The sequence below is a fragment of the Papaver somniferum genome, chromosome 3 (genome assembly GCF_003573695.1).
Source record: "Papaver somniferum cultivar HN1 chromosome 3, ASM357369v1, whole genome shotgun sequence".
NCBI classification, from domain to species: Eukaryota; Viridiplantae; Streptophyta; class Magnoliopsida; order Ranunculales; family Papaveraceae; genus Papaver; species Papaver somniferum.
Window position 1 is genome coordinate 138,239,850 of NC_039360.1, and position 9,732 is coordinate 138,249,581.

General features: G+C 41.6%; 1 protein-coding gene across 3 annotated transcripts; it reads left to right on the plus strand.

Annotated features, from left to right (window-relative positions):
- The first annotated feature begins 5,073 nt into the window (after positions 1 to 5,073).
- Positions 5,074 to 9,064, plus strand: LOC113357496. Of its 3 annotated transcripts, none has more exons than XR_003363651.1 (3): positions 5,074 to 6,966; positions 7,124 to 7,993; positions 8,085 to 9,064. XR_003363651.1 is itself a non-coding variant. In XM_026600906.1 (3 exons), exons 2-3 carry the CDS (start codon positions 6,255 to 6,257, stop codon positions 7,720 to 7,722), a joined length of 1,311 nt encoding a protein of 436 aa, XP_026456691.1. In that variant the 5' UTR covers positions 5,074 to 6,132; positions 6,205 to 6,254; the 3' UTR covers positions 7,723 to 9,064. The 3 variants fall into 3 exon arrangements, 2 of the variants coding, with proteins under 2 accessions (XP_026456691.1, XP_026456690.1); XM_026600906.1 differs by having other exon boundaries at positions 5,074 to 6,132; positions 6,205 to 6,966; positions 7,124 to 9,064; XM_026600905.1 differs by having other exon boundaries at positions 5,074 to 6,114; positions 6,205 to 6,966; positions 7,124 to 9,064.
- Positions 9,065 to 9,732: the final 668 nt, after the last annotated feature.

Here is a 9,732-nt window from a genome sequence, read left to right on the forward strand (position 1 = left end):
AAGTTTTGTGAACTGTTGAGTTCAGATAAAATATGTTATGACCGGTTGAGTTCTAGTCGGATAGCCTCCTTAATCATGGATTGATGAACCTATTTATATTGCAGAAATAGTAAACACATTGATTTCTAGTAAGTGTGACGGTTTCATAGGAGGGGAAGAGTGTGGAAGTGGGAAATCGTGGTTAAACCAGTTCACGTACATGGGAGAATTGGTTGATTGTCCATCCACTACTTCGCTAATTCCTTAAACTGCTAGCACGACTTACTCACATTTCTCATCGTAGATGTACGCACGTGATGTAGCCCGTCATACCAAAACCCTAGTGAATATCCTCCCATGTGATACGATTGATGTCTTATGAATGTGGAGTCTGCAAGGCAGACATGTATTTGATTGATCAAATATTGATTTGACTAGACCATGAGTCATATCCTTGATGAGTCGAGCATAATGAATGAATATGGTATTCTATGAGACTCATGGATTGAGGGTAAGGTATATGCAGGGACAGTAACAATGTACAAACGCCGAGTCTGATGAATTGTGATGTATCATTTTACTAGTTAAGGAAATAATGATGTTCTGATAATTTGGATTGAAGACCGTCCAATGAGATTGCTCAATCATGGACTCATTCTGATATGTTGAGCAATTGACCGAAAATCAGATGTTGCTGAGTTATGCGTTATGTGGACTGTTCATTCCTGATTTTATATGCCATTAATTGTCGAATGACAAAGTAGGATTAGAGTATTAGTGAATATTAAATCTATGAACGTCCAATGAAACATTGTATAATCGGCCAAGTGGATGGCCATCCAAATGATGGTGCTCTCGGACACTCGAGCAATTAAAATGTTGTTAGAGCATCGAACACTAAAAATATTGATTGTTGGATCAATATAAAAGTTATCGAAATTTATCGAATTACCGTGAATTCGAAACCCTAACTTTGAAGAACCCTGATTCCTGAAGATGGAGAGTTTTCTAATGTGAGTCAAGGAATATCGACCAACCAATGAGCATGAGAGTCGGCCATTAGTGGTGGATGAACGTCTGAGCGTGTGGATAAATGTTCGTGAAAAAGAATTCACCAAAATGTGGAGAGTTATTGGAGAATTATAAAAAATATGGATAATTACTTGAAATAATAATGAAGTGGTGTGGGACCGGCCGACCATGATGGACAAGGGATCGTCTAGGTCCGGTCACCATATCCCTCGCACGTCTATTCCTGAAAATCTTAGGTATTTTATTGGACATTTGTGCAATATTTGTATTTTCAGAAGAGTTTGATCTTGACTGAAATTCATAGTTTTTGCTTGAATGAGCAATTAGGGTTTTTGCTCGCACATACAATATTTAGAATATTAAAATAACATTATTTTAATATTATTGGTAAAAAAAGGCCAAATATTCGTGGGGTTAGGCTTTTTTAGAGAGTTGAGCAATATTTGGAGAAATATGGAGAATTAGGAGTTAGCATGAATGTAGGAGTCAAGAATTGAGAGAAACAATAATAATAAAATTTTGTCGGAGGAGAGAGAGAGTCCGGGCGACTCCCAGGCGCTTGAAAGTCTGAGATTTTGCCACGGAATTTTTGTGAATTTCTTTCGTTAGATCTTCTTAAAACCTTCCTCTTTTTGTTCCCCTGGTTATTTACTTCAGCCTGACACCATTTTCGTTCACTTTGCCTTCACAACCTTGAGCAGTTATGGCAGTTATTTTACAAAACAATATCTTCAATGCCCTACACTCGTTCTAGATCTTCATCTTCATCACAACAACGCCGAGAATCATCCTCCAGACCGTCGTCTTCTAAATCATCATGCCCCGCATTGTCACAACATACACCTTCACCAGGTCTTCCATCACCCCCTTCTTCCCCTGCTGCTTCGCAAAGTGATAAACTCTCGTGTCCCTTCAGGGGATTTGACGGATGTGGTGGAGTCAGAGGTGGCGGCTATGCTAAAAGCGTCATTTACAAGCATCTCGTTGATCGACACTTTCCCACTGCGGAGGCGAAGAATGTCTGCAAAGATATGATACAAACCAACATCGCCTGTTACAACGCCTGGGAGACTTCTTTGTACTGTATGCACGTGTGGCTATGTTCTAAATGCTTACAAATCCACGCCTGGAAAAAACCTTGTACATCCAAATCACACCCTGCTGATGGTGCTGACTTCCTTATCTATGGGATTTCGAAACCAGATTCTAATAACGAGTTATCTGAAGCCAGCACCACCACCAATGACACCACTGATCTTATGGTAGAGATGTTAAACTTTATTTTCCAGAAATGTGTTACCACCATCACAAGCATTCCCCATAAGTGCAGATTGCACTTTTCTCGTGCCTTGAAGTTTGCCTTGGACAAGGTAATGCTACACCCTACGGATTTGTATGCCTGGATGCGACTACTTCTTCTTCCTATTTGTACACTGAAGATATACGTTCTGAAATCTTCCATGGAGGAGCGCTCAGGAAACAGGAAAAAACTACAGGTTGCAGCCATTAACCAAGCCATTCAGACTTATACTGAACCTAACGGATGCTCTAAGATGATTCACAATTTGCTTTCACAGCAAAAGCCCCCTCCTAAGCAATCTGCCAAGAATAAGAAGAAGACAGACCCCAACCTTGACGCCTGCAGGAAGAAAATTAGCTTGGGTCATTATTCAGTTGTTGTGCGTATTTTGTCGTCTAACGGTATTGCACCATCTACCCCAGACACACTATTCAATCACCAGCAAAAGCATCCCTACGCACCACCCCCTCCATCCCTGAGGAAGACATTTTAAATCCTCCATTGACTGTCGACTCTATATCAGTTCTGAATGCACTGAAAAGTTTTCCTAAAGGGACGTATTGTGGACGCGATGGACTTCGTGCGCAACACCTCTTAGACGCATTAAGCGGAGCATCTGCTGCTGTAGCTGAAGAACCGTTGGCTTCGATATCTGGTGTGGTGAATTTATGGCTCGTAAGTATGTGCCCATCCATCCTTGGCGAATTCGTCGCAAGCGCACCATTAACCCCCTACTTAAGCCAGGTGGGGGCATCAGACTCTATAGCCGTGGGCACAATCTGGCGACGATTATTCTCTAAACTTGCTGCCTCTGTTGTCACCAAAGATATGGCTTCTTATTTAGGCACATATCAATATGGCGTGGGTATCCCATGCGGAGGTGAAGGCATAATGCATTCAGCGAACAAACTTCTGGAGATGAAAGGAACTGATAATACAATGACGATGTTGCTCATAGACTTCTCGAATGCCTTTAATCTGGTCGACAGGTCCACCATTATTAAAGAAGTCAGAGACCATTGTCCTTTCATTTCATGTTGGATCGAGTTTTGTTATTCCAAACCAGCTCGTCTATACTATAATGAATTGATCCTTTCATCTTCCCAAGGAGTACAACAGGGCGACCCACTTGGACCCTTATTATTCGCCCTTGCTTTACATCCCATCGCGGAGAAAATTGCAGCTGAATGCTCCTTGGATCTGCACGCATGGTACTTGGACGACGAGACCATCGCAGGCGACACAATGGAAGTTTCTAAGGCACTCAAAATTATCCAAGAAGACGGTCCACAGAGAGGGCTACATTTGAATGTTATGAAAACGAAAATATCCTGGCCTGCGTTGGATCCAAGGAGAGATATCGTGGGGACTTTTCCTGCAGATATTGGCAAGCCAACTATTGGCGTAAAACTCTTAGGAGGCCCGGTCAGTTTGGACATGCACTACTGCTCCGATATGATTCACGGCAGGGTTAAGAAAACCATTCTGCTCATGGACAAGGTAAAACAACTACGGGACCCTCAGTGCGAGTTATTGATCTTGAGGAACTGTAGTGGAGTTGCTAGGTTATATTTTACTCTGTACTACGAACCCACTTGATATTCAAGGGGCTGCTGCTTTGTATGATCAACACCTTATGCAATATCTTCAGTATATTGTTGTGGGTGATGGTGCCGGCTTCGGCATTCTTTAACAACGCCTTGCTACGCTTCCTATTAAAGACGGTGGTCTAGGAGTGTACACTATGAAGGACACTATCCAGTATTGCTTCCTGGCCTCCTGTGCGCAGACTCAACACCTTCAAAGCTCAATCCTTGGGAAGTCTACAGTTCTATATTCCAGACACAGGTCCCCCCCCCCGGTTTATGAAGAAATTGGCAGTCATCTACTTTGGGGTATTAAAGGAAAACATTCCCACCAGCTTCTCGTTAACAAGACGTGACTTAACCCTGTGGCATAGCAACAGAACACCGCATGCGATGGACTTTCTCAAGACTACCCCCATTCAAGGCCTCAACTAATCCATAGGTCCCAGGCAGTTCCGTTCAGTTCTCATGTACCGTTTTGGCATACCTCTCTTCCCCGAAGACGGTGTTTGCCCTTGTTGCAAAAGAACTATGGACACTTTTGGCGGCCACGCAGTTCATTGTGCCAGAGAAGTAGGGAAAAAATTTAGGCATGACATGGTGAGAGTCGTTCTTGCAGATATATGCTACAAAGGAGAAGTGGTCGCAAGGAAGGAAGTCTCACTGGGTTTTCTGTCCAATAATGCTAATTCCCTCCGTCCTACTGATATCCTCGTACTCAACTGGGAGGATGGGAAAGATGTATGCATGGATGTTACGAGTGTTTCCCCCTTCACTACAGCCAGTACGTACGATTTCACTCCAGGCCGAACCATTTCCATGGATGTCACTCGGAAGCGTAATAAATATATGGAGAAGTGCTCTGCTCATGGATACGAATTTAATGTCCTAGCATTTTCTACATTAGGCGAGCTAGGTGAAGAAATGATATCCTTTTTGAAGAGATTACGCAACTGTCTCCTTAGTCGTAATGCTAACTACAAGTCGTGTAACTCTTTTTTCCATAGGCTTGGTATCGTTATTCAAAAAGGTGTAGGTGCCCAGCTGGTCGCTAGGCTACCTACTACCGACATGTAATATACTGTATTTGCTTTTGCTAATAAAATGCCCACCTCGGCGCTTTGATTCATTATAATAATAACAACAATCAATGATAGTTTTCTCTTGTTTTTTCCCCTCTAAACTTTTTTTCCCCTCTCGTTCTCCATCAATTTTCTTTATGGTGTTTGAATTAACAATCAATGATAGTTTTCTTCAATTCTTCAGCGTTTTTGGTGTTTCGATTTGATTTTTGAATTCTTGTTTTCACTAGTTGTAGAGAGGATTTTAGTTTGTCAGAGTTAGGGTTCTGGTTCTTTTAGGGTTTTGTAGCCTTATTTTTCTCAATTAGTATAGGAGGTTTTGAATTCTTCGTAACCCTAGGTTTTCTTAGGTGTAATTGAAGATGTTGTTTTAAGGATTTGGGGTTTTGCGTCTGCGTGTGTTTGTAGAATTTGAATTGGGGGGTTTACTTCGAGTAATTGGGAAGAATTAGAAGCAGGGTTTCTGCAATTGGTTTGAAGTTGCGGGCTTTTTATTTTTTATGTTTGTTGAAGCAAGATTGAATTTTGGTCTCTGAGTGATTGATTAAGAGAATCTGTAGTTTTCCTTTGAGGAGTCTATTGAAGATTTTGTGTAGGCTTTATTAGTGTTTTTCTGTATGGTACTTTAAGTTTTCATTGCTTTTTGAAACCTTAGATTTCCATACACTAAACTCTAATTCTTCTGCTTCAGTATGCCTATTGACCAGGTCTAAACAGGTACAATGCTAGAGTCCTATCTCTCAAGGTTGTGTTTTACAATCTGCTAACAGATCTTTGCAGTGCTCTCCCAGGGATTTTGTTGATTGTACAACTGGTGTTGAAGACAGGTCCTTACCATGTTCCCAAAAGGATAAGTTTCACTATCCTTTCAAACATTATGATGGATGTGGCAATGGTGTTAGAGGTAGTGGATATGCTAGAAGTGTTATTTATCGACATTTGTCTGACAAGCATTTTCCTACAACAAGTGCCAAGGAGGTTTGTAGTGATAGGATTCGTAATTATTTGGCTTGCTTTATAGCTTGGGAAAAAGTTTTGAATGATTTGCAGTGTTGGTTATGCATTCAATGTTTGCATATCCATGCTTGGAAGAAGACTTGTTGCTCCCCTTTACACCATGTGGATATTATAGCAGGTCCATTTAATGGCTTAGGTACTGATTTTCTCATTCATGGAGTAACTAAACCACAGACATGTACTGATCATAATGCAGTTGTTTCTCCAGAGTCAAGCAATCTTAACAGTGGAGATGCTACATTGCACATTACAGTGGAGATGCTTAACACTATACTTCAGAGAAAAATCCCTACAATTGTAAGTATCCCCCCTCCATGTAGATTGCACTTTTCTAGAACCCTGAAAAAGGCTCTTGATAATGTGCTTGCCCATCCCTCTGATGTAACTGCTTGGTTACAACTCTTATTACTTACTGTATGCACCTTGCATCTTTATGTGCCAAAAAGTTCTAGAGAAGCCCGTTCTAGCAATAGAAAGAAACTCCAAATTTCGGCAATTAATCAGGCACTAACAAGATGGAAAGAACCCAATGGATGCTTTATCATGACTCAAGAATTGCTGGGACTCTTTCACCCAATCCCCAGGAAAGAGCATTCTAACATGAAGAAGCAGGATTCTACTTTGCTTGCTTGCAGGAAAAAGTTGAGTTATGGCCATTACTCTGATGCTATCTGTAGTCTCCCCTCCGACGGTGTTGCACCCTCAACTCCAGACACTTTGCATGAGCTTCGACAAAAATACCCACCTGCCTCACCACCATATATACCTGTTGAAGAAATCTCTACTCCTGCGCTGGCAATTGATGTTAAAGTTGTGTTAGCTGCTCTACGTAGTTTTCCTAAGGGCACCTCATGTGGAAGAAACGGTCTTAGAGATCAGCATTTATTAGATGCACTGAGTGTTAATGTTGCAGCTTTTGCGGAGGATCTTTTACAGTCCATAGCAGGTGTCGTAAACTTATGGTTGGCAGGTAAGTGCCCCTCAGTTCTTGGTGAATTTTTTTGCTAGTGCTCCCCTAAGGCCCATTGCAGTTGGGACCATTTGGAGAAGACCGTGTGCTAAATTAGCTGCAACATCTTCCTGCAAAGATTTAATCACATATTTAGGCACATACTAATTTGGTGTAGGCATACCTTGTGGCGGTGAAGGGATTTTGCACTCAGCAAACAGGTTATTAGACATGAAGGGTAGTGACAACACTAAGACCATGTTGTTGATTGATTTTTCTAATCCTTTCAATTTGGTGGATAGATCTACCATGATTAACGAAGTCAGAAAACATTGCCCTAGCATCTCCAGATGGGTAGAGTTTTGTTACTCAACCCCAGCCAGATTATATTACAATGACTCAGTGCTCTCATCTTCTCAAGGTGTTCAACAGGGTGACCCACTTGGTCCCATTTTATTTGCATTAGCATTACATCCTTTGGCGGAAAAAATTGCTTCTCATTGCACCCTTGATTTTCACGCATGGTATTTAGATGATGACACTCTAGCAGGTGACACATTGGAAGTGTCTAAAGCTTTGAGAATAATACAAGATGAAGGTCCCTGTAGAGGCTTATATCTTAATGTCATGAAAACAGAGATCTTTTGGCCAGCAGGTGTGTTTCCAGCACATATTGGTAAACCTGCAGGTGGAGTCAAACTTCTCGGAGGGCTTGTCAGTCTAGATATGCAATATTACAGTGATTTAGTTATGAGCACGATTGATAAAACTTTATAGCTAATGCAGAAAGTTAGGAAACTCCAAGACCCACAGAGTGAGCTTCTTCTCTTAGATAATTGCAGCGGTGTTTCCGTACTTTACTTTGCACTCCGTACCACTAGTCCTATGGATTTGCAAGAAGTTACCTCAGTTTTTGATAGCAATCTTATGCAGTACTTGCGGCAGTTAATTGTGGGTGATGGTGCGGGCTTTGGTTTGGTTCAACAACTTATTGCCACTTTGCCAATTAAAGATGGAGGTTTAGGTGTTCTTACTATGGCAGACACTGGTAAGTATTGCTACTTAGACTCTCAAGCTCAGACTCATTATTTGCAAAACACTGTCATGCGGTTACCAGCAGATATAGATCATGTCCATAGGTTTCAGCATGCTCTGCAGTCGTTCACTCAAGCTTGTGGATTATCTCTTGCCAACTTCAACATCAAGATGCTTCCCCCAAGTACATGCAGTCCCTGGAAGTTGTATACTTTGGTGTTTTTAAGGAACGAATTCCTACCTGCTACAACTTAACTGAGCGAGATGCCATTCTATGGCAGTACAATAGATTTGAACATGCAATGGACTTTCTCAAAGCCATCCCAATTAGTGGGATTAATCAGACAGTTGCGCCACGACAGTTCAGTTCTGTGCTCATGTATCGGCTGGGCATCCCATTCTTTGCCAAAGAAAGTATGTGTCACAGTTGTAATCATGCTGTGGATATCTTTGGAGATCATATGCGGTGCATTGCGCTAAGGATGTGGGTCCCAAATTTAGGCACGACCTGGTTAGAGATGCCCTAGCGGATATGCTTTATAAAGCTGGTGTGGCAGCGAGGAAGGAAGTATCTTTGGGTTTTTTGTCGGATACTGAAAATGGTTTGAAACCCGCTGATATTCTTGTGTATAATTGGGAAGATGGGAAGGACGTATGCTTCGATGTCACGGGTGTGTCTCCCTTCACAAGTGCTAGGACTCGCAATTTTATACCAGGGCATGTTATTTCTGCGGCGGTCACTCGTAAATGCACTAATTATCTCGACAAATGTGTGACTCATGGGTACGGTTTTGGTGTTTTGGCTTTTTCTACATTAGGTGAACTCGGTGTCGACACTATTTCTTTACTGAAACGTTTAAGGAATTACTAAGTTAGTTATGATGCCAACCATAAGTTTGGTGGTTCCCTCTTTCATAGGCTAGGTATTGTTATTCAAAAAGGTGTGGGAACGCAGATTGTTGCTAAACTCCCAGCCAACCCTGTGTAAATACTTTTCAGTTTTTTATTTTTATTTTTATAATAATAGTAATAATAATAAAGAGTTGGAAAGGCGTGGGACCGACCATGGTCGTGGCATGGCTGGCCAGCGGTCCCGGTCCCATGATGCCTCTTATTATTATTATTATTATAAATGATTATTATTATTGGATAAAGAGTATTATTACACTAACTAGTTCGAAGCCTAACAAGATAAGTTCCCACAGCGTACTACTACGTTATTATTATTATTATTATTAACTAGTTGGAAATCTGACAAGCTAAGCTCCAACAATGTACTACTACATTACTTAAACAGGTTGCCGTGCTGGCCTACCAGCGAGCCTCATGAGTAACCTAGCCAAGGGAGACGAAGCGGATGGGGGCTCGGATTGTGTCACAAGGGGGGAAGCTAATTCTACCTTCCATGTTAATTCCTGCAATATTACGCCGTTGGGGGCTCGAACCTGGGACCTCCTGGAGCGCATGAAACTTTGGGAAACGGGGATGACCAGCTGAGCTAGGTGCCCGCTATTATTATTATTATTATTATTATTATTATTATTATTATTTATTTATTTATATTATTATATCTTCCTTTTCCAATTTTGCTTAGCTCTTCATATTTCCTCATTCGTCTATATTTTTGGGTGATCGTTCGTGCATTATTGCTAAGGACACTCACACCGTTTTCTCAGGGCTTACTCGGTGGTGGTTAGGGCTGCACATGGGCGGGTATGGGTGGGTATAAGCTAAAACCAACCTCGCACCCAC